Source organism: Rosa rugosa, chromosome 3, assembly GCF_958449725.1.
Source record: "Rosa rugosa chromosome 3, drRosRugo1.1, whole genome shotgun sequence".
Lineage (NCBI taxonomy): Eukaryota > Viridiplantae > Streptophyta > Magnoliopsida > Rosales > Rosaceae > Rosa > Rosa rugosa.
In genome coordinates this window covers 19,518,988-19,544,503 of record NC_084822.1, presented here as the reverse complement: position 1 = coordinate 19,544,503, position 25,516 = coordinate 19,518,988, and the positions used below count along the sequence as shown (strand labels likewise).

At 43.0% G+C, this 25,516-nt stretch overlaps 1 protein-coding gene and 1 long non-coding RNA gene across 2 annotated transcripts; one reads left to right on the top strand and one right to left on the bottom strand.

Moving 5' to 3' along the window:
- Positions 1 to 4,234: 4,234 nt before the first annotated feature.
- Positions 4,235 to 6,759, top strand: LOC133737390 (uncharacterized). Its single transcript, XM_062164954.1, has 4 exons — positions 4,235 to 4,559; positions 4,899 to 6,222; positions 6,382 to 6,612; positions 6,728 to 6,759. Exons 2-4 carry the CDS (start codon positions 5,310 to 5,312, stop codon positions 6,757 to 6,759), a joined length of 1,176 nt encoding a protein of 391 aa, XP_062020938.1. The 5' UTR covers positions 4,235 to 4,559; positions 4,899 to 5,309.
- Positions 6,760 to 7,861: 1,102 nt separating this feature from the next.
- LOC133740031 (uncharacterized) lies at positions 7,862 to 9,275 on the bottom strand. The gene is made up of 2 exons (XR_009860992.1): positions 8,229 to 9,275; positions 7,862 to 8,145 (listed from the first exon to the last, which is right to left on the bottom strand). It is a non-coding gene; the product is annotated as an uncharacterized LOC133740031 (long non-coding RNA).
- Between the last annotated feature and the right edge of the window lie 16,241 nt (positions 9,276 to 25,516).

Genomic DNA, 25,516 nt, shown 5'->3' with positions numbered 1-25,516 from the left:
GTCAATTGTGCTATTTGGGAATGGTTAATTGTTGTTTCTAGCCTATTGTATTCTGTCAAAAATGACTGATTTATTGCCATTTTCTACCCAACTTCTGAATCAAAGTATATGCTTAATGCTTAAGTCTTAAGGGGTCAAGTGCCAAGAAGACCAGCAAGTGGTTAAAGGTGGAGATGCATGCAGGTACGCACATTACACATGGTGTGCTCATGCAGAATGTGACGCTTAATAATGTCGTTCATTTCTTTGTATCTTACACCATTAATAGCACACGTAGCAATGGTTCTCACACTTTCCCGCGGAATATGTTGCTAACAATTTACTATCTTGAAATACTTAAGTGAAAAGGACTTGACTTTTTTATCAAAGTGAGAAAACACCATATATCATACATTAATCCAAACAATGCATCAAACAGTAATGGAGAATAAAAGTGAGGCAAAGTTGCCCACTGGTTAAGGTTGAGTCAGTGATATGTAACGAAACTAAGCAAGTGATTTATGAATTGGTAGTTTATCGGATTTAGTTTTTGCTAAAGGACTCGAGCTTGTGCGCTTGGATTTGGACAAAAGATTGAAAGTCGGGAACGAATCCAAATGTTAACGAGCACTCCAATTCCAGGTAGGGTGAGCCGCCCCTATCTTGTTAGTGGTTTTGTGTGTGTGTATATACTTATATATATATTTTGTTGCTTGAAAAAGTGTTTATGGATGCCATAGTCGCTGCCTCAATGATTTTTATTTCATTAAACTATTTATTATTGAAATCAAATGAAATTCGAGGCTAGACATTGCTTGTTATGATGAGATATGATATGATTATTGTGACCTAAGAGTGAGAGGAGCGATGCTTCCTATTGTGTCGAAACCGTGAACCTCTGAAGGGGCGATATGACCATATGTTGTGTCGAACTCATGCCACCTTAGTAGTGTACATAGGGAATCGATAGTGATGTCATATGGCATTGGGCTAGTATGGATACTCCCGCTGCCCATAGCATGTTAGGAGAGTGACTGGAATATATTGAAGGATTTGGCTGTAATCGACAGTTGACCTAGTTTTCTGGGTACAGGAATCCAGGGTTTCGGTCACAGATGAGTTGGAAATTCTGCAGGCAAGTATCTCTGAGCTCATGTCGATTTAGCATACTGCATATGTTTTATAAAAGAAAATAAATGTTTGTGGTTGCCGCCTTTTAAAGTATCTTCGATAAACGTGCACAGTATTATGTAGTAAATATGTTTCATTATTATTATTTTCAAACCTAGCACGGTAGGGTCGACCCTTATTGGGCAAGCGGGGATGAAAGCTCCTACAACAGTGTGCAGGTTTCGAGTATGTGGTCGGGGAGCGTGTAGAGGAGGCACATGGTCCGGCTTAGCATATTTCTCTTTGACTTTATCAAATTAAGGTTTTAGACCTTTATCGGACTTTGAAGTCACTTATTCATTTATTTTATTTATTATATTTATTTATTTCCTACTCGCTTATCAAAAATTCGAGAGGCCTGTAACCCTATGGGCACGTCTCTCAAACTTAAAGTTACTTAGTGAACTGTTTTCCAAAGTTGGGCTCCGATTGTAAGCCCAAAGTTCATAGCCCATTTTAAGTTCTGCTTTTGAAAATATGTTGTTGGGTTGCTATAGTGATTTGCTCAAGGGAAAATGTTTTGTAAACGAACAACCTAAACACAACAAGCCTTGCGGTTTCAGGTTAATGGGTTATCGGGATGTCATTCTTGACATGTTGGTTTCTCATTGGCTCGGGATTGCAACGCTGGTGGGATTCCACCCATGGGATGCTGTAGAAAACTTGGTATCAGAGCTCTAGGTTCTGAAGTACTTTTGAAATTGTTTTTACAAACTAGCAACCCTTTTCAAATGTTTCAAGTGTCGAAGTTGGTAAAGCAAAACGCTCGGTTATCTTGAACATTTAAAACTGTTTTGGCAAAAATATGTTTTCGGTCTTTCTATTTTATTTTACTCTTTTTTGGATGACACCTTCTTGCCTCATTTCATTTGAAAATATTTTTCATTGAGGCTACTTTCGAGTTGTTCAAAGAATTATCATTGGATTTGAAGGGTAAAGATACCTTTGAGATTCCTTGCAAAATTATTTAGTTTGTCTCTTTGTGGTGCTTTAAAGTGTTGTTCAAAATTTAATTTGCCAATGCCGTCATGATGCCACCCGACCACAAATGCTCTAAAGATAGTAAGTAAGAAAATTGGATAGGTATTGGGTGGAGAATTGGTGTTTGAGCACTAAGGAGTTAGTAAAGTTGTTTGGATGAATTGGTACATGAAAAAGGTAAGCTAGAGACAAAAGTAGAAGAAGGGTTATATACTAGCATGCTAGTGTTATAGAATAAATTTTATTGATGGATTGAGGTTGCTATTGTACTACATATATTGTTGCACGTATGGAAAAATATAAAGTATTTGACGGATCAAGGTGAAAATTAGAGTGAATGAGCCCTATATAGTCATTTGGACGAGTGGTGTTCATAGTTTCACTTGATTTCCCCTCCTTACTCACGAGTGATGGCCCGACTGCAGTAGTTCCCCATTGACGCTCTACGGAAAGAAGATGCAACTTTATAGTATGGTAGACACCTCTCAAGTGTTTCCCAAGTAGTGGACTGATGGGGAAACTTATAATGGCAACACAAATATTAAATTGAGTACTGCTTGAGTTTGGTATCTCCCCAATTTTGTTGTTAATTGAGGAACGACTAGTAGAGTCCTAGAAACTATTCTTGGGCTGCCATTGGTCTGCAAAGAGTTGAGAAATTATGTTCCCTATAATCAGAGGAATTATTGAGAAAATAAATGATTGCAGTACAACAATGTACTTGGAAATTTTAGGACATTTCGGGATCACAAGATCACGCCGTTGTATTGGTGTTTGGTAGGATCACCGAATGTTTCTAAGCGTGATCAAGAAAGGATCTTTAAAGGATTATAACTTTAGCAGCCAGTTTTCTTTATTTCAAGGAATCTTTGATTACTTTGAGGTCAATAAAGCTACAAATTTGAGAAAGTGGACAAGTTGGTAGCACACTCTTGGAAGACATAACTTTGATCAAGTGGTTAGGATGAAGCTTAAATGGTGACGTCAAGGAGTAATTGAGAATTGGAAATTTGAATTAATACCTCGTTCTATAGAGGTGTGGAGAAAGGCGACCATCGTAACATGTAGAATTACATATTGTGACATCATCATGGAGGAAAGGAAAATTTGAGAAAAGTTTGAACGTAATTACGCGTAATTAGCAAAAATCATAAGTCCACTATTGGAACAATCGTTCCAAAGGTTTCGCTACCTTAAAGGATTGAAGTTCGAGTTAGTTCTCTCTTAGTGACGATGATTGGCGTGGACGAGCCAAAGGCTTCAGTTCGATACCTTAGCTCGGAATTTGTTCAAAGAGGTACATCATAATTAGGAGCCTAGGTACGAACCTTTGTAGACTCGAATCGAAAGAAGAAATCGTAAGTCAAGATTAGTTCTACATGATCACTGTATCTTCTAGCTTCACCTGGAGAGGATCCACTACATTGGGATTGAGGCACAAGGACGAGAAAAGACAAACACGAGTAATTTAGGTGACATTTCACATTTTCCTCATAACTCGCGCGTTCGCTTTTCGAGACAAGGACTTCGAAACACGTCTTCCACACCAAGAGTTTACATTAACAACTCTATATCCTTGGTTCTTATTACGAAAAGCTGATTTTTGCCTCTTGCCTTAGTCAAAATGTTTCTCTCTCAAGTCAAGAAACTGTACCTCAAACATTCAAATTTTCTTTATTGAGGTGTTTCATTTTTCACGGTCTGATAATTTCAAGTTTTCTAAAATTCTGCAGCCTAGAATTTGAACACCAACTCATACCATCTCTGGTACCCGATGGGGTTGAAAGAGGGCTTGAGCCTCTGGTACTCGATGGGGTTGAAAGAGGTCTTGGGCCTCTGGTACCCGATGGGGTTGAAGGAGGGCTTGAGCCTCTGGTACCCGATGAGGTTGAAAGAGGTCTTGGGCCTCTGGTACCCGATGGGGTTGAAAGAGGGCTTGGGCCTCTGGTACCCGATGGGGTTGAGCTCAAACTCATATGCCTAGCGGAGTAGATAGGCTTCCGGGCCTCGTGTACCCGATGAGGTGAGTGAGCCTTTGATCCCGGTGGGATTGAGAGCTTGATGTCTCGTACCCGATAAGGTATTCCTGGCCTTGGGCCTTTGGTACCCGGTAGGGTTGTTCGTGCATGTCAGCCACGTGGGGCTTAAAGAGTGGTGGTGCAATAAATGCCCGTCCCATCGACTGACGATTTCGAGGCGTGGAGAGATGCGTGGGACACGTGTAGTGATCCTACGGTTGAAGGACTTTTGTCTTCAACGGCTGTGATTTCTTGGAGATTGAATTTAAGAGGGAAACCGACTGTTTCCCTTCACTTTTCGCAGAAACTCTCAGAAAACTCTGCCGATTTGCAGTGAGGAGGCGAAAAATCAAGGGGAGAAGTGGTGTTGGTATTTCTGGAGTGGGCGATCGATCGATTGTTGAAAGAAAGGTAAGAATCCTCCTCGTCTTTGTTTGTGGGATTTGATTGCTTGTTTTCTCTTGTTTCTTTTCTGGCATGGATGTTTTCTGGTTTTCAGTTTACCTTTGCCTGGGTTTTTGTGTAATGAAAAGGAATAGGAATAGGAACAATGCTGGTGTGGGTTTTTGTAGGTAGTGCCTGAGGGAAACACTGGATTTTTCTAGGATTTTACTTTTCTATAGCTTTCTGGGTTTGGTTAGTGTTTCTGGGTTTTGTTTGATTTTCTGGGTTTTGGAAGTGGGGAATGATCCGCGCTTCAACTAAGTCGTAGATCTAGACTCAGGCTAACCCTTGTGTTTCTTATTCCAGATAGCAAATTTGAGGAACGAGAACAAAGATGAGATACCTGGACCACCATCGAGGAAGTTCCCGAAGAGTAAACTTACCCAGCAGGATACCGGAAGGTTCTGTACATACCATGAAGATGCTGGCCAGAATACCAACCTCTGCATGGCTTTAAAGAATACGATCGAATCACTAATTTAGAAGGGCAAGCTTCAGCGGTATCTACCCGCTAAAGAGATAGGAGTTATCGACATATACGGCCAGATCTTCACGATCCATGGTGGAGGCCCGAAGGATTTACCACCCCAGAGGAGGAAGCGAAATTCCAGTTTCGACCACCAAGAAGTTTTCAATTTCCACAAGGCCCCGCAACAAGACGGCGACACTGGGTAGAAGTCTGTCACATTCCTGCAGGAGGAAGAAGCTGATCTAAAAATGCCCCATGATGATCCCTTCCTGATCACGCTCCAAATGGACCACTACATAATGTCTCGGGTACTCGTAGATACCGAGGCCTCGGTTAGCGTATTATTTCGTGATGCATACAAAGCTTTGAACAGGGGAAGGGCCAAGCTGTCCCAGGATAATGAGCCCCTCATCAGCTTTTCAGGAGATATAGTCCAACCACTGGGATCAGATTACTTATCGATCACGGTGAGAGAAAGTCCAAATTGTTCAACGATTAAGACAGAGTTCATTGTCATCGACTGTGCTTCATCCTATAACGCTATCTTGGGACGGCCGACACTCTGGCGTTTGAAGACATTCATTGCAGGCCACATGCTCATGATGAAGGTGCCAACCCCTGTGGGAATAGCCACCATACGGGGTGATAAGGCTGCGGCAAGGCAGTGCTATTCTTTAACGGTATCTCGGGGCAAGGGAAAGTCAGAAATGTTGCCCGTGACCACCGACCCTCTCACAGACAGGTACGAGGACCCCAGAGATGATGCTGACTCTGACGAAGAACGGCCCGGTGCCGTGGAAGACATCGAAGAGGTCCTGCTATCCGAGCAGTTCCCGGACAGGACTGTCAAGATAGGTACCAAGTTGGATCCGGTTATCAAGGAAGACCTAATCTCGTTCCTTCACTCTAACGCATCTGCTTTCGCCTGGTCATACGAAGACATGCCCGATATACCAACTAACATAGCCATGCACAACCTAAGCATTGTTCCTTACTCGGCACCAGTAAGACAGAAGCGCAGAACCTTCACACATGATAAGTACCAGGCTATCCAAGTTGAAGTAAAGAAATTGATGGCCATCAATTTTGTCAGGGAAGTGACATATCCCCGGTGGTTGGCCAACGTGGTCATGGTACCAAAGAAGGCACCGGGATCATGGCGTATGTGTGTGGACTACACAAATCTCAACCGGGCATGCCCTAAGGATAGCTTCCCGCTCCCACGAATTGACCAACTAATCGATTCTACTGCTGGGTACCGGTTATTCAGCTTCATGGATGCGTTCAGTGGGTACAACCAAATTCGAATGAACCCGGCAGATGAGGAGCACACCGCTTTCACCACAGACAAAGGTCTTTATTGTTACCAGGTCGTGCCCTTCGGATTGAAGAATGCAGGTGCCACTTATCAGCGACTTGTCAACTCCATGTTTGCGGATGTCATCGGTACCATCATGGAGGTATATGTGGACGATATGCTGGTCAAAAGCTTAACCCCCGAGGACCACGTAACCAACTTATCAATTGTCTTCGCTATCATATTACACAACGGTATGCGAATGTTCAGTTTACATCCTAAAAACCCGCAAGGCATTTTAGTTAAATTTCTTTTCGTAAATCGCGTAGCGGAAACATCGAAATACTTTTTGAGGTGAAAACTTTTTAGAATCATTTATCAAACTTGTCCGTCTGGAGTGATTCTGAGTCACCAGTAAAGTAAACAAGACTTGACACATTTTCGATACAAGACGGAACAAGGACTGTCAAGTTCCAGAATTAATGACTTTCAAGAGATAGAGTTCGATACTAGACACGGAACCTGACCTCCATTACTACTATCCACCGAAGCTATCTCCGCATACCCTGCTCCGTCCTTCAATCCTGTTACCAGTGCACAGTACCTGCATCCACACTGTTGTAGGGGTGAGCTTTCGTCCTCGTTGTTCATTGGGAAACAACTCAACTAGGTTTGAAAACAATATAATATTGCTTTGTGGCCACAGTATAAAACATACTCAAAATCATGTCATTTAAAGAACGACAAACTTTAAAATATTTTTCAACTTGAAAACCGATGCATGATACTTAAGTAAATACAGTGCTAAATCCAAGTATTACCTGATGGCTGGTCCCATAGACCCACTACACGACCTTACCTCAAATTAATTTATAACCAGGTAAGCGTAGCGAGAGCGTCCGCTACCTAGCTACACACACGGATCGGGTCGTCATTGAGATCGCGCACCGCCCGACCGGTGTAGCTAACCCTCCGGAGGTTAAGGGGATCAAACCCAAGGAAGTCAGTGCCACATTTCGCTCTCAAGCCATCACATCTCTCACAGTTTGGTTAGTACGCATTGCATTTTAACATAACCAAACCACAGACTTAACATGCATCATTTAATAAAAAGCGTAATATAATAAAACCACTAATCGAGGAGAGTCCCGAATCCCCTACCTGGATTCCGATGCTTTTCTTCACGTACTCTGAGAGTCACGAACCTTCCGTTCCTCGGGTAACTGGAGTCCTAAATTCCGACACGATTCCATATCAATAACGCTTTCTTAGGGAAATAATCGTATAAACCTCGACAAATTAAATTGTCCGACCATTCCCTAGTTTGACAAAAATTTACCAATAACTATCGATGAGCTTCTAATTTCCAAGAATATATGGAGTCTCTGTCCAAGCTTATAAATTAAGCTCAACCTTGTATTTGTATTTAATTGTGCTGCTCATTTCACATATATTAAATAGAACCAATCTCTACATTTAAAACTACTTTATCCCAAGGATTGAACAACGTGGTACTTCAATTTCTTTAAAGGCAACGTGACCTTTTAACATTTGTCACTACTTGCTTAATCAGGATATCAGTTCCACCTTACAAAGAGAACTAGTTTACAACTCTTGTCAATTGATCATTACATACATACAGTAGTCTAGTAATGAAAATATACCCATGCCACACATAATCAAGTCCAACAATAACTGTCCAAAGTGATCTCCCCACTAAGGTAAATTATTTATTTAAAACTCCTTCCTGCTGCGTTGTTGGACCAAGCAACTGAACATTCTCTACTCTGTTTCCATGGAATAGAGATACCAATCATCATCACCGAACTTTAAAGTACTGAACTCATTCACTTTCGTAAAAGGATCTTACCTCTTTCTGTTTCCTTCTCTGTTTACCTTCATCGTCCACCGCTCTCCACCCTTCTCAATTCTGACTTAATGGAAATCCTTATATTGATTCTCAACCCAATAAAGTTTCAGTTTCCCGTCGTCACGGAAAACCAAAAACCCAATCTCTCTCAAAATCAAAAAGGAAATTCAAACTGCCACCACAAGTGGTGGTACCACGGTGGCAGCCTATACCACAACTCACCAATTCAACCCACTCAAGGAATCGAGCTCCACCAGATGCCAATCCCTGCTCCAGGAGGTCGGTGACGAACCCAGAAGCAAAGGACGACCAAGGAGGACAGCGGCTCCGCCGGTACCCGAACCACCAAAACATCAATTCGTCAAAACCCATCCAAAACTGAAAACTAAGTGTACCAGTACGTATAGCTCACCGAGAGGATCGATCATGCAGATCATTTCGTCGCCGGAACTCGTCGAAGAACAGCCGGGAAACTCAGAGCTTCACGACATCGATTCTCGCTCCAAGGTCGGCGAATGACCAAACCGATACCAGAGGAATGTCAGCGACGTCGAAGCGGTTCGAACGCTGGTGGTCCGTCAGCGTTTCGTGACTGGACGAGGGAGATTCCGTCAGATCTCCTTTGCGGGTTACCGGGTCGAGAATCCGGGTGGAAGAGCTCAGAGACCTCTCGATCATTCTGGGACGTTCGATCTGATCCAGCCCTATTTATAGCCTCCCTTTAATTGAATTTCAACGGCTACGATGAAGCGGTGAGAATTTGGATGCCTCAGATTGCACCGTGGGTTTTCTCTTTACTTAAAATGAATTTCTATAATTTTCCAACTTCAGAAATTCATAATAAATAGCTCTCTTGTCCGAAAAAATCTCCGAAAATTACCACGAACTCGTCGTGTCGTGTTCTTTATTATCACACTCTTAAATCAAGGATTTCACCTTATGAAACATTCTGAAAAATATTCTCGAACACCTTTATTAATTACAGAGATCGTAAATTAATTCCTCAACGATCTCAACTTAGTTCGACAATTTTACCGGGGCCCACAGTTCCACCCCCCTTAAATAAATTTCGTCCTCGAAATTTCATGATTGGTCAACTGGTCGGTAATACTTCCTTCTTCATGTCGGACTCCAGTACCCATAACACATTCTGATTCCTGATTCCCGATTTCTTGTGGTACAACTTGACTATTACTAGTCACACATATCAATACAAGAGCTAACCTTTTCTTTACCAAGTGTTCCTCATCTATTACCCACATGATGCACTTCACTCCAATCAATAACATCCCATTGTACCCACAAGACTTCTCTTGTAACAACAAGACTGAGTAACTAACAACCTCATTACTCTCATGGCAATACTGCTATACTTGGTATCTCCGTAAACAACTCATGTTTACACAAAATATGACTGGGTAACTGACAGGACCCACCCCGGATTTCACCCCGAAATCTGAGGTGGCCCTGCGGGGCCCACCTTAGAAGAAATTTTGCCAAAAATTTGGCAGAACTTCCCCTAAAGTGGACAACCCAAAACCTGTAGAAAGGAAATTTACACTTCTAAATCACCCATCCTTATTCTCCTGGAGCCACCCTGCTCCCCAAATCAACGTCAACCAAATTCACAACACACAAATCTCAACTTAATAACCTTAATTCCTCAGGTAATCAGAGCAATTCTAATAGAAAGGTAAATAAGGACAACCTAACTCAAAGGCAACCGCGGAAGCTAGGCTGTTGACTATGCCTCAACTCCAATGTACGCCCGACCTCAACTAATTTCGCCTGCAAACTGGGCATTTGAAACCGAATGGCCCAGGGGAAAGTAATTGAAAAACACGTTAGCGTGAGTGGACAAAAATAAATAATTTAATATGAATAAACCAAAATAAAACTTCATACTTTCCCACATTTTTCGATATATATAAATCCGGATGCATGCAACATTTATAAAACACTTAAGAAAATAATCCGAAAAACGTTGAACTCCAGAAAACCGACTAGCCCCGCTAGTCACAACAACAGAGTAAAAGATTGAAATTTCAATACTCGAAAATATAAGTCCAGCCCCGCTGGTTAAGGAAACTCAGACTAGTCCCCGCTAGTCAAAAATAGTATAAGTAGGGGAAGATGATAGCCATACGAATAAGCCACTCAGGCTTGGTTGGGTGATAGCCTCCCAGGCTAAAGAACTCCCATAACTCCCGTAATATACCCTTACGCCACTAAGTGTAGCGATAGGATACTGGGCTACAGAATTACTGTCACAGAGACAGTAACCTGCGCCACAAAAGCGGAAGGGCTACGGTGATCCCATCACCGCGCCACAAAGGCGGAAAATCAATGCTAGCATGATAAAATCACCCCTCAGTATGGCACAGGGAAACATAACCGAAAATCCAGTAAATCCAAAATACATAAGGCTTCCCCCATCTCTCGTAAAAGAATTTCCAACGACGTGTCCCACAAGCCAAAAGTATCTCCAAATCAATAGCAAAAAGGCGAGAAATAATAAATCGTAATCCCCGTAAACCGAAACAAAACAAATTCTAAAATCATCATCAAGGCATTCCCAATGCCAAAATCGAAAGTCGATAAATAAATAGGAAAGATCAATAAATCAACGGCGTGTCCCACACGCCAAAATATTCTCGGGTCAATAATGAATAAGCAAGGAAGTTCAATGTTAATGCTTGGATCCGTTGGGGATCTAATTAACGATAAGTAAAGAGAGGGAGAGGGAGAGGGAGTGACACGAGATGTATAGTGGTTCATCTCTCGCCTTAGCGGGAGACTACGTCCACTTGAAAGCTTATACTAGTGTGTTGAGTCTTGCGGCCTAACAAGATTACAAGAGATGTAATGAATGTGTCCTGTTGTGGGAGGGGGGGCATTCCTTTTATAGATGAAGGAATGCCCTTCCTCTACTTATTCTTCGATGTGGGACAAGTTTCCACATATTTCTAGTCTAGAAAGCCTAGAAGCATGTAGAAAGCTATGTTGTGGAGGCATCTTGGCAAGGGCGGGAACGTGGCTTCCCGGTGGCGGATTTGCGACTTCCGGATACCGCCGCGTAGCTTGAACATAGGGCTACAAGATGCAAGTCTCGGTTGGGCCTCACCATGGCTTGTGGATGTCCCAAAGAGGGTGTTACTTATGCTTGGTGATGTAGCAAATCCTCCATATTATTGGAGGTATGTACAAGTCCCCGAAGTGCCCAAGTAAGAGGAGCTTCTTGGTTGGGGAGTTCAAATCATGAAGTCATCAAGCATAAGTAACCGGGCGGTACGGAGCCCACAAGTCCCCGAACTCCGTAAGCAAGAAGGGACTCGTTAACCTGCACAACAAAGACAAGAAGACAGGCATATGTAGAATGCTCGTTGCATTTGGGCAACAAATGTGAGTTGTATGGATATGCGTTGGCATATATAAACGTATGGGGTGCGTGATACATGTTGATGTATACACGCGAATGGCGCCGAGTACGATCGATTATGACGTACAAACTCGAGAGCGTGTATGGCCGTGTGAGCATATGGATTGCATATGATAAATGTAAGTTGTATGAGCGCTGCGAAGGTAAGCGTTTGTTTGGTTGTCGCTTGTATTAATGGAACGCGAAAAGAATTCAATTTGTCGGGAGCGACAAATGGTAGAAGAATTCCATGTTCCATTAACGTGTGGTGTGTCGTGTAGACATGAATGTGAAGAGTGGGAATGCCGGGAAGGCGTGAGCGGGAAGCTCGAGGATTGCCGGGAAGGCATGAGCGGGAAGCTCAAGGGAGATGCCGGGAAGGCATGAGCGGAAAGCTCGTGAGCGGAAGCTCAAGGGGTGCCGGGAAGGCATGAGCGGGAAGCTCGTGAGCGGAAGCTCAAGGGGTGCCGGGAAGGCATGAGCGGAAGCTCAATGGGATGCCGGGAAGGCATGAGCGGGAAGCTCGTGAGCGGAAGCTCAAGGGGTGCCGGGAAGGCATGAGCGGGAAGCTCGTGAGCGGAAGCTCAAGGGGTGCCGGGAAGGCATGAGTGGGAAGCTCGTGAGCGGAAGCTCAAGGAGTGCCGGGAAGGCATGAGCGGAAGCTCAATGGGATGCCGGGAAGGCATGAGCGGGAAGCTCAAGGGGTGCCGGGAAGGCATGAGCGGGAAGCTCGTGAGCGGAAGCTCAAGGGGTGCCGGGAAGGCGTGAGCGGGAAGCTCGTGAGCGGAAGCTCAAGGGGTGCCGGGAAGGCATGAGCGGAAAGCTCGTGAGCGGAAGCTCAAGGGGTGCCGGGAAGGCATGAGCGGAAAGCTCGTGAGCGGAAGCTCAAGGGGTGCCGGGAAGGCATGAGCGGAAGCTCAATGGGATGCCGGGAAGGCATGAGCGGGAAGCTCGTGAGCGGAAGCTCAAGGGGTGCCGGGAAGGCATGAGCGGAAGCTCGTGAGCGGAAGCTCAAGGGTTGTCGGGAAGGCATGAGCGGAAGCTCGTGAGCGGAAGCTCGTGAGCGAAAGCTCAAGGGTTGGGCCCCTGCTAGGCCCGCTAGAGAGTCCCCGACTCCCCAGCCATGTTTGTTGAGGGGGAGCTGCACGGAGCAGAGGGTGTTGGGAAGCGATCCCAATCTTTAGTACCCAAGCGTCGGGGTTAACTGCCGGATCAATGGCTGCCGTAGGCTGTGTTAACTAGTCCCTTGCTGCCTGATCAATGGCTATTATGAGGCGTTGCCTGACCGCTTGGCGGTTTTGGTCGTAGACCGTGGATGTGTAAAGTTTGTATGTGCACGAAAAAATGACAAAACACACAGAGCAAGCATGTACGATGTAGTAAAGGTGTTAATAACACGCCGTAGGCATGCGTAAGGGTCATGGAAACATGTATAGACATGGCATCGGCGGTAGCTCAAAGTGCAGGAGCGTAAGAGATAAGATATAGTTACTTATCTTATGCTGATTTGGAGCGAGTTGGAGTTGGAATCAATGTAAGTACCCAAATCATGTTGGAGTTGTCCAAGCATGACGCTCCATTGCTCCGGCGAAGTTCCTTGTTAGTAGAAGGATGATGATTTCGCTAATTGGAAAGGTGATCGGTGATTATGTCTCCTTCGCATAAGATACAGTAAGCGATTAGTACTCTTTCCATATAATTAAATTGATTAAATATATATATGGCAAAGATAGTTAATGTGACATGCGAAAATGTCATAGTGGTGATCACAGTGATATGATTGCTTCACATATATGCATGGTGTTAATGTGCATACACACACATTCACGTGACGTTGATATATATATCTGAAGAAATATATGATTTGAGAGGCAAGAAAAGCCTAGCAGATAAGTATATCATGTCATGAGTCATGCTCAACTTATGTGCCCACTGATGATTATATTAATTATGAGATAATATATATAGCTTTGGCAAAGAACACATGTGAACGTAAAGTTTACATGCTAGTACACATGGGAGACTAGCGGTACATATGCTTCATGTCTAATTGTCAAGCAAGCTGTCATAATGTATGTGTATATATAAATATACATGTGTAAAAGTGAGGAGCTAGTAGTGATGTACTAGGGACAAGCACAGGGGCTTGGTTCATCACCCTTATGCATGTTTATGAGCTAAGAGAAATCATGGCATATATAAATGATATATGGATGAGTACAGGCAAGGCACTCTAATTATGCCTCTGATTGCAGCACGTGAGAGTGCAATTGCATTAATGCATAAAAAGTGTCTACAGAGCATGACGTTGACGTGGCATTGAATTATTAACCATGCCTCTGTTTACTAACTGCTCTACACGTGAATAACCAGAGAGAGATAAGAAGACTTATCTTGTTGGTATCTCTGCTGCAAATGGCATGGGCTCGATGGAGAAACCAGTCGTCCAGCGGGTAACTAGAGCAGTGCGGCCAAAGAAGACATCAGTGTGAAGGGAGGATTTTTGGTATGCAGAGGGTCGCTTTTGTTTGGCGGAGTGCTAGCCGCTAGGGACTGGAGCTGGCGGACGATGTAGCCATGACCAGCGGTTTGGCGGAAGATGGAAGCTAGCGGTGGCGCAGAAAACCGCTGCCGCTGACTGGGCATAGCGGAGGAAGCTTTGCCGGCGGGGATTCTTTGGCAGAAGCTTGATTGGGCGTTGACTGAGCGAGAGAGTAGTCTGACGCTTACAAGAGAGGATGGTCGAGTTGTCCTCATGGGTGCCCAGAGTATATATATGGCGGTGCCACAAGAAGCAAGGCTCGGATTTGACGGTGCTTCATGGTATGCTTGGCGGAAACTCAGAGCTCAGCGGAGACTCGACGGACCTGGAGTTCAGCGGGGAATGGGCGCTGCTGCTGACGGAGTTCGGTGGAAGACTCTAAGCCCAGCGGAGGCAGCAGTGGGCTGACGCTAGAGTGCCGCTGACATTAGCGGTGCTGCTGTTCGAAAGTTCGTCGGAGCTTGTGGCAACAGCCAGAGCTGGCGGACGACTTGGCCGGCGGTGTGTCTCTTGGCGGACGACTCTCCGGCAGAGGGCTCGGAGCTGCAACCTGGCGGAGGAGTAGGCCAGCAGAGCAGTGGTGATGAAGCTAGTGGAAGCTCGTGGAGTTGGCGGAGCGGAGCCTGTGGCCGGCGGAGCTGCAAGTTGGGCGGCAGCGCAAAGTGTGGCGGAGAGAGGTCTGCCGCTGATGAAGATAGACGGCAGAGCTCTTGGCCGGCGGAGTGGAGCTCGTCCAGCTGAGAAGTCCGGCGGAGCCCTGGAGTGCAGCGGACCGGAGCTGTGCGTAGCTGTTGTCGGGGAGTGAGCTGAGGTTTGATGCCCAGAGCTGCAGCGGAGCTTTGCAGCGAGTGTGCAGCGGATCTCCGGAGCTACCGAATGCAGGAGAGCTGCAGCCGATGGTGCGTCGTTGAAGAACACGTCGGTGTTGGCCGCTGATGAAGTTGGGCGGAGCGGTGCCGCTGACGGCGCTAGCTATCCTTGCTGCTGCCTGAAATTCGGCGGTGGTGCCTCAGCGGAAACATGGAGCTCAGCGGTTGCCGGAGGAGTTTGCTCAGCGGAGGTACAGTTGGGCGGCCTGATGCAACGAAGAAGAGGGTCGGGCGGAATCAGCTTGGCGGAGGAATTGGTCTGGCGGGAAATTTGAAAACTGGATGGGTGCCCAGAGAAGTTCTCTGAGTGTCCAGAGCAATTTTTTGCCGCCCGGAATTTTTTTTTTTTTTTTTTTGCCTCCCGGAAATATTTTTTTTTTTTTTTTGTGAAGGTTCAACGTTGACCAGATGTTGACTGGCCCTGATGGGCGTTGACTGACTCCGCCGGGCGTTGACCAAGCTTTGACCGCTCCATATGTTGGTGTTTCTGCAAGTTTTGACCACTCTATGGGCATTGACCAGCCATGTTGGGCGTTGACCGGACGCTGACGGGCCAAAGCTCGTGGTAGGTGAAGCCTTTGTGTGCCGGCTTCCCACAGACGGCGCCAATGTTAATGCTTGGATCCGTTGGGGATCTAATTAACGATAAGTAAAGAGAGGGAGAGGGAGAGGGAGTGACACGAGATGTATAGTGGTTCATCTCTCGCCTTAGCGGGAGACTACGTCCACTTGAAAGCTTATACTAGTGTGTTGAGTCTTGCGGCCTAACAAGATTACAAGAGATGTAATGAATGTGTCCTGTTGTGGGAGGGGGGGCATTCCTTTTATAGATGAAGGAATGCCCTTCCTCTACTAATTCTTCGATGTGGGACAAGTTTCCACATATTTCTAGTCTAGAAAGCCTAGAAGCATGTAGAAAGCTATGTTGTGGAGGCATCTTGGCAAGGGCGGGAACGTGGCTTCCCGGTGGCGGATTTGCGACTTCCGGATACCGCCGCGTAGCTTGAACATAGGGCTACAAGATGCAAGTCTTGGTTGGGCCTCACCATGGCTTGTGGATGTCCCAAAGAGGGTGTTACTTATGCTTGGTGATGTAGCAAATCCTCCATATTATTGGAGGTATGTACATTCAATAATGAACTAATATTCCATTTTGGAAAATACCCTGGAAAATACTTTATTGAAAAACAACATAAATCATAATTTCAAATCCGAGCATAACAAAATTAATATCCGAAAGTCATAACCGAGATAATTCATAATCAATCTCAGAAAATCATTATTGAAAGCAAAACCACGAGATAAACCGAAATAAATTTTTGAAATCCATTCGTATGCTCGAAAGTAATATATTAATTAGGTAAAGCATTAATTCAAGAAAATAAACGCATGCATCATTATTTAAAACAAAAGTCCACTCACAGTACTATTCCGACGGTCACGTATACGAGTTCCTTTATCGAGCCAGAGCCCGGTACGACATCCTGTACACGATTATATTCCGTGAATAATTATTCAACAATTTAATATGATTCCTAAAATCAATTCCTCATAATTACATCTCCACTTCTTCTCGGATGCAACCCAAATTATACTACTAATACCAATTCGTTAATTTAAAGGTTCCAAGGCAGAACCGAGAGATATCCGACGGGCGGATTCTCGTAATTCGATAATCGAAACCCTAAACTTCAAAAATTCATAATTAATTCCAAGCTTCTCCAAAATTCACCAAATTTCATATACAAGCTCTACAATATTTATAGGATTTAATGGGCTAAAAACTGGAATTATAACACAGCCCAACACGCCTCCACGCGCCACCCACAGTGGCGGCGCGTGGGGCTCACGCGCCGGTGGCCACCACCTCCAATGGCCACCAAATTTGGACAGTAGCTTCTACTCAACAAACCCAACCAACTTCCTAACTACAACATCATCCAATTTTACCTTGAAACAGTCGAAACCGGCTGGTGAAGTTTTTTCCAGAAAAAACTCAAGAACCCTAGAATTTGAAATCGTCGATTCGACCTCCACACTGCAAATCGTGACTCAAGGCTAGGGGCAAAACAATCCTGGGCAAAAACCGAACCTTCGATGGTGATTTGGTGGTCGGGGACGGCCGGAAACAGTGGAATTGCCGGAAAGCTCAAACTGCCCCCGTGGACTTCCTTGCTTCGATTCGGGGTTTTCCGGCCAAATTTTTGAAAACCAAGGGCACCAGCGTGTTGAGGGGAAGGAGGCGACCCCGTGGTGGCCGGTTTTCCACCGGTTGATGGCCAGACGGCGGCAAATCGAAGGGGAAAGCAAACCGCCCGAAGAGGAAAGAGGAAGAGATCGGGGGAGAGGAGAGAGGAAGGTAGGTTTCCGGATTTGGAAACCTACCACAGTAAAATTTCCAAATTTATATATTTTTTTACCATGAACAGTAAATTTCTTAAATCACTCAAAACTTTCGCATACGAACTCCAATTTTTACGTACCACATATGCCCGCACTCGGGTTAACGTCCTCTACAACTTTCATGAAGAACATCTTCTCAAATTTTGGCCCGATCAAAAAGTTAACTTTTAGGGCCACTAAAAGTACTTAAATGACAGTAAAAGTGAAAATAACGGTCGTTTACCGTCCAACTAACTTGTAAATTGGTAATTTAAGATACGGGACGTTACATTCTCCCCTCCTTATAAAAATTTCGCCCTCGAAATTTCAAGCCGGTTAGAACATAAACGGCACACCACTTAATTCAAAAATACCACAATCTCGAAACTTATCACTCTTCCCTTAAATTAAACTTTCCTTTTCGTAACCTCAAATCGGCAATCAACAAAAACTCTGATGATCTCCACTAGCCCTACATAGGATATTTCCACCCAACTGTATGACAAAACCTCACAACTACATCATTACAGATACAACATTATTGAACGTCCCCAACTCTGTATACACCAGATTCTTTAATGGACTACAATGTTTCCAACACTAGTTAATACTCCAAATCTGGTTCAAGAATTAATCAACTAGAAAAGAATTTCAATACTTGAAATGAACAATTCGTAAACTGAAACCTTGTCCGTCACAATAATTCAATCGATTCCATAGTAACCCCGCTGAACTTAACCATCCCACAAGAAACCCGTAAATGATTCGAATATGTGACCAGGAACACATGGTAGAATTTCGAGAATAAAGACTTATGGTTAAACCGAGGTCGGTGACTGGAATGAGTCATACTTTGAGTACCACATAATGGAAAATTGACTAGCGTGTCAAGGGGAACGAGATATTGATGCAACAACTTATAACACATGCAAGAACAATTTCTTTCATAATCCCAAAAGACTTATCGAAGGAAAACCCCATTCGATGCTGTCGGAATCTCAAAACTTGTCGACTCTTCCTCTAGTTAAGTTTTCTTTTACAACCTCAAATCAACTACTTTAACAATCAATAGAATCTCCGGCAAACCCAACAACACAAACAAGAATAAAACATGCTTATAACCCCAAATTAACAACACTAGTCGAAGCACTTGTCTTGCCTAATAACGTAGCAACATAATCTCACAAATACATGAATTTTGGCGTCAAGAAATTCGTGTCCGCCAATAGCCCAAATGACGCAAGGTATCAGCATCACAAACCATTCGGTTGGAACAGTAGCATTCACAGAATTCTCATATAACTCGTACGGGGAAGATCTAACCCGTTCACTAACAACGTCGTGAAAATACATTGACCCACATTTAATACATTCTCAATTCGTACAGGGGTTTGTGGGAAAGTCCAACTGCTAATAAAACACCATAAGATGTTCGCAGATACCCCACAAGTCTAAAACAACCAATTTCCTTAGCAACCACAAAACCACACTTTCATTTTATCCGTTTGTGCCTAGATTTCTGGTCAAATGTCGTTTACGTAAATATCCCACAGTTGTCAAAAGTAGCGTAGGATAACCTCGATTAAATCGATACATTCCTAATCGTGTAGCTTCTTCGGCTATCTTAAGACAATACTCTTTGAGTGCGACGTTTCCAATCAGGCTTAAATTCTTGTACGAAGGCAGCTACCATAGCGTTCCACCCTTTTCTTTGTGTTTTCAAATTGTATTAATCCAACAACCAACATTAAACTACAGACTACTTAAACATAGTCATCCCTTCATCCTTGACTTAAAATTGACATTTTTTGGCAACAACCGTCTATTACTGAGCTGACAAAAAAATAAGGTGGTTAAAGATCCATTCTCCTAATAAAACTTATTTAACAAAAATTCTAGTTACATCGACAACCTCAATTACCATACCACACAAACAATTATTACATCCAAATATCTCAAGCCTCATCTTAGTTCCTTTAAAAGAATCTCATAAGAAACAATGAGATCGAAAATTTTCTGCATAAATTACTCCTTTTTCAAATTAAGTGTAGACAGCAGCTTATCAACTTCAATAAATTGTTATGCAACTACTGCGGACCTATAATTTCTCAAACTGCCAATTTTTCAAATCCACGAGATCAGAAAGGATAAAACCTTATGGAACAGAAACGAACCACTTTTCCCCTTTTTGCATAAAATTTTTATATTCCCATTACATTCGAATAGAAAGCTAGAAGTCTGCAAATTCACCTTTCTAATAATCAAACTTTGCTTTGACCTTCCAATGGTCCAATCAATATTCAGAAATTTCACAATTCTACAAGGAAAAACCCTTTTCAAGAGAACACTGGACGAAACACAATCCCACGAAATTTAAAAACTTAGGCTCTCGTGAGTAAGAAACCGAGGTCTTCAAATTCAGTTGATATTTCTAATATAAAACTGCTTAGCTCAAAATGGAACATAATCTCGAGGAATGTTTTGGCACTTAAGATTTAGTCCCCCTCAATTTATGCACATAGTTCGATCTTGAGATATGCAAACACTTTTATGCCAACCTCATATTTTCCGTCCACACAATTCGGCTAATACCCGTGCTTTGGTGACCATATGTCAATTACACAAATCCCCTTCCTAAATTCTCGATTAAGGGTCACCACAGGACAGAAATGTTAATCAAGGTAAGAATCACAATTCAACAGACTTACCTATTCCACATATGCTAACACCAGTGTAGAAAGAACTCATTCAATTTTTTTCCAAATCAAAACATTTAATACAAGTACCCAACGCAAACAACAAACAGTTTTTTTTTTTTTTTTTTTTTTCAAAACAACAAACCATCATTCACCAGGTCTTTCTCGAATAAGTTGCTGGAGAGAGACGAAGGACGCTCGTCCAACCTTGTATCAATTAAGACAACACTCGAATCTAAAAGTGATCTTATAGCATGACAATCCAATTTCTCAAATTAATCGTCCAATATGCTGAATTATTTCATTAAAAAGGCAAACCTCAATATGCTTCACCCAATATAATTAAACAAACTGGTCAATTCTTTAACTTCAAATATTTCCCGACTTCAAAGATTTCTGGAACCAACTAGAAAACTTATTTCCATAAAGTTACTCTACTAACAATGCTTATAAAGTCACTACCAAATTGTCGATCAAAAGTTCCACCAAAACATATCGCAATTAATCTCCAAGACTTCACTAATCAAAACTCGAATCATATTCCGTATCACAAAGTAATCCCACTCGAAATACTACAAATATCTGGCGATGTCATCTTAAAAAAAAATTCTCTGATATTACATTCCACCATCTCAATAAACATATAAATAAAAGGACACCTGTTGGCACGATATTACATACTAAAGGTTGATTCTAATTCTACTAGTTAGAAATATGGACCGAAGTCATAACTTTATAGTAAAACTTTAATCATTTCCTCGATTCCTCAAACTTCCACCACATATTAGCTTCAAAAACCCACTCTTTATCCGTTTTCCCATACATTTGACCAATTATAAATCAAAGTATCTAGAATTCACATTCTTCTAATCCAAACAAAGCTATCAATTGTTTCAGTCAAGTCAACAACCCAAAATGACTCGTTCCACTTATAACCTCCTATCTACTGTTATCACCTCCACTCCTTATTTACCATCCTCAGTGACCACAGTCACTAGAAAACATGGCATCCAGCTATACAACTCAGAATATTTATTCAATTTTCCTCCGCTGTCTACCAAAAGGTAATACGTTCACAATTCCCACATAAATTGTCCAATTGAAGAAATTTCAGTCCAGATTTACCTACAATCGGTTTCTTGCACTAAGATTCTCAAGGGACCTCCCATCAACTTCCTATAGTATTTTATAAACTGCTCTACAATCAATCACCTCACAACACACGTTTGCTTAAACTTGGTTCCAAACAGAACCACCATAATTACCAATTCTATTTCCACTAACAATCATGATTTTGAATTAATTACAGTCTCTAAAGATAGGTCAAACCGTAGTTGCTCATTTCCAGAAATGAAACACACCATCAAACTCCGGTCTCGTACCCTAAACCATGTTCCAATAATCCGTTGACATCGAGGAAAAGTTACTCCCAACATTTCCTCGAATCACATTTCATAGCACAACACAACCAGGTAGAGTGCTATTACCCTACCACAACCGGACAAGTATAAGACATGAAGACAATCCAATACACAGTGAAGTTCCTATGAGGTCGGCGTACACGAGGCATAGTACTTGAAGGAAATACCCACTAGACATGTACCTTACACACTTGATGAATACCACAGCACCGAAGAGTACACGATGGGGAACCGCTGCAGTCGGGCCATCACTCGGGAGGTACTGGGCAACACCAAGCATATAAGGTAACAGAATAGAAACGAGTCTACAGAATCTGACAACCTAATGCTCTGATACCAACTGACAGGACCCACCCCGGATTTCACCCCGAAATCTGAGGTGGCCCTGCGGGGCCCACCTTAGAAGAAATTTTGCCAAAAATTTGGCAGAACTTCCCCTAAAGTGGACAACCCAAAACCTGTAGAAAGGAAATTTACACTTCTAAATCACCCATCCTTATTCTCCTGGAGCCACCCTGCTCCCCAAATCAACGTCAACCAAATTCACAACACACAAATCTCAACTTAATAACCTTAATTCCTCAGGTAATCAGAGCAATTCTAATAGAAAGGTAAATAAGGACAACCTAACTCAAAGGCAACCGCGGAAGCTAGGCTGTTGACTATGCCTCAACTCCAATGTACGCCCGACCTCAACTAATTTCGCCTCCAAACTGGGCATTTGAAAGCGAATGGCCCAAGGGAAAGTAATTGAAAAACACGTTAGCGTGAGTGGACAAAAATAAATAATTTAATATGAATAAACCAAAATAAAACTTCATACTTTCCCACATTTTTCGATATATATAAATCCGGATGCATGCAACATTTATAAAACACTTAAGAAAATAATCCGAAAAACGTTGAACTCCAGAAAACCGACTAGCCCCGCTAGTCACAACAACAGAGTAAAAGATTGAAATTTCAATACTCGAAAATATAAGTCCAGCCCCGCTGGTTAAGGAAACTCAGACTAGTCCCCGCTAGTCAAAAATAGTATAAGTAGGGGAAGATGATAGCCATACGAATAAGCCACTCAGGCTTGGTTGGGTGATAGCCTCCCAGGCTAAAGAACTCCCATAACTCCCGTAATATACCCTTACGCCACTAAGTGTAGCGATAGGATACTGGGCTACAGAATTACTGTCACAGAGACAGTAACCTGCGCCACAAAAGCGGAAGGGCTACGGTGATCCCATCACCGCGCCACAAAGGCGGAAAATCAATGCTAGCATGATAAAATCACCCCTCAGTATGGCACAGGGAAACATAACCGAAAATCCAGTAAATCCAAAATACATAAGGCTTCCCCCATCTCTCGTAAAAGAATTTCCAACGACGTGTCCCACACGCCAAAAGTATCTCCAAATCAATAGCAAAAAGGCGAGAAATAATAAATCGTAATCCCCGTAAACCGAAACAAAACAAATTCTAAAATCATCATCAAGGCATTCCCAATGCCAAAATCGAAAGTCGATAAATAAATAGGAAAGATCAATAAATCAACGGCGTGTCCCACACGCCAAAATATTCTCGGGTCAATAATGAATAAGCAAGGAAGTTCAATAATGAACTAATATTCCATTTTGGAAAATACCCTGGAAAATACTTTATTGAAAAACAACATAAATCATAATTTCAAATCCGAGCATAACAAAATTAATATCCGAAAGTCATAACCGAGATAATTCATAATCAATCTCAGAAAATCATTATTGAAAGCAAAACCACGAGATAAACCGAAATAAATTTTCGAAATCCATTCGTATGCTCGAAAGTAATATATTAATTAGGTAAAGCATTAATTCAAGAAAATAAACGCATGCATCATTATTTAAAACAAAAGTCCACTCACAGTACTATTCTGACGGTCACGTATACGAGTTCCTTTATCGAGCCAGAGCCCGGTACGACATCCTGTACACGATTATATTCCGTGAATAATTATTCAACAATTTAATATGATTCCTAAAATCAATTCCTCATAATTACATCTCCACTTCTTCTCGGATGCAACCCAAATTATACTACTAATACCAATTCGTTAATTTAAAGGTTCCAAGGCAGAACCGAGAGATATCCGACGGGCGGATTCTCGTAATTCGATAATCGAAACCCTAAACTTCAAAAATTCATAATTAATTCCAAGCTTCTCCAAAATTCACCAAATTTCATATACAAGCTCTACAATATTTATAGGATTTAATGGGCTAAAAACTGGAATTATAACACAGCCCAACACGCCTCCACGCGCCACCCACAGTGGCGGCGCGTGGGGCTCACGCGCCGGTGGCCACCACCTCCAATGGCCACCAAATTTGGACAGTAGCTTCTACTCAACAAACCCAACCAACTTCCTAACTACAACATCATCCAATTTTACCTTGAAACAGTCGAAACCGGCTGGTGAAGTTTTTTCCAGAAAAAACTCAAGAACCCTAGAATTTGAAATCGTCGATTCGACCTCCACACTGCAAATCGTGACTCAAGGCTAGGGGCAAAACAATCCTGGGCAAAAACCGAACCTTCGATGGTGATTTGGTGGTCGGGGACGGCCGGAAACGGTGGAATTTCTGGAAAGCTCAAACTGCCCCCGTGGACTTCCTTGCTTCGATTCGGGGTTTTCCGGCCAAATTTTTGAAAACCAAGGGCACCAGCGTGTTGAGGGGAAGGAGGCGACCCCGTGGTGGCCGGTTTTCCACCGGTTGATGGCCGGACGGCGGCAAATCGAAGGGGAAAGCAAACCGCCCGAAGAGGAAAGAGGAAGAGATCGGGGGAGAGGAGAGAGGAAGGTAGGTTTCCGGATTTGGAAACCTACCACTGTAAAATTTCCAAATTTATATATTTTTTTACCATGAACAGTAAATTTCTTAAATCACTCAAAACTTTCGCATACGAACTCCAATTTTTACGTACCACATATGCCCGCGCTCGGGTTAACGTCCTCTACAACTTTCATGAAGAACATCTTCTCAAATTTTGGCCCGATCAAAAAGTTAACTTTTAGGGCCACTAAAAGTACTTAAACGACAGTAAAAGTGAAAATAACGGTCGTTTACCGTCCAACTAACTTGTAAATTGGTAATTTAAGATACGGGACGTTACAGTAACTGCCGAGCTCGTTACCTCCCACAATACTGCCACAACTGGCATACTCGTAGACGACTCACGTCCACACCATATTCCCGCTCATCACAAGTATAGAGCTACTCGGGAATTTGAGTTTCAATAGAGACGTACGCAACTACTCGTAGGTAAAATCATATCATCTCATGGAATCCACGCTAACTATGAAAAACAAGTCGATGTCCTTGTAATTCATAGCTTCTGACGACTATTGGCTACTAACAAAATACACTCTCACTTGAGAGTTCATCAGTCGTCACCAACATAAGACTCGCAAGTCATCCTGGAAGAGTTCCTTGTCCTCCAAAAGGACAAACACAAACTGAAACTGGCTGGATATCTAATCTTCCTAGCCTAACATTCGAGGAAAACACCATGGAACCTAACAACCGGTTTCTAGGATTTACTCCACGACTTGTCACTTGACAACAATTTACGAGTTATCTCGCTATCCATTTGGGTTCGTTACGTATCTGTTCGTGACTGCCACTTTTGCTAGCGCATCTACTCCACGAACTTGTAGGCAAAATACTAATTCTGACCACGTTGACGATATGCCCAAAATGAAAATCTCAAATCACATTGCTACTCTCGCAACAGATTTGTGTCCGCAATCCACGTCAACGCATCGTTAGAACGCGTCGTTAGACACTCTTCCGTCGAACCAACGAATGGTCTTGATTGAATGCTTCGATAAACACTTCCGTCACGATCCGACAAAATTCGAAGATCACCACGTGGAGTTCATCTCTTAGAGATTCGAGGTCCACATGCCAGTTGTCGTAGTTGCGTTTC

Coding starts and splice junctions, on each gene's coding strand:
- LOC133737390 (XM_062164954.1), top strand. CDS start 5,310: ATGCCCCATGATGATCCCTTCCTGATCACGCTCCAAATGGACCACTAC. Junction 6,223..6,381: donor GAAGGCACCGGGATCATGGC/GTATGTGTGTGG, acceptor TGAACCCGGCAG/ATGAGGAGCACACCGCTTTC. Junction 6,613..6,727: donor CGCTATCATATTACACAACG/GTATGCGAATGT, acceptor AAAACTTTTTAG/AATCATTTATCAAACTTGTC.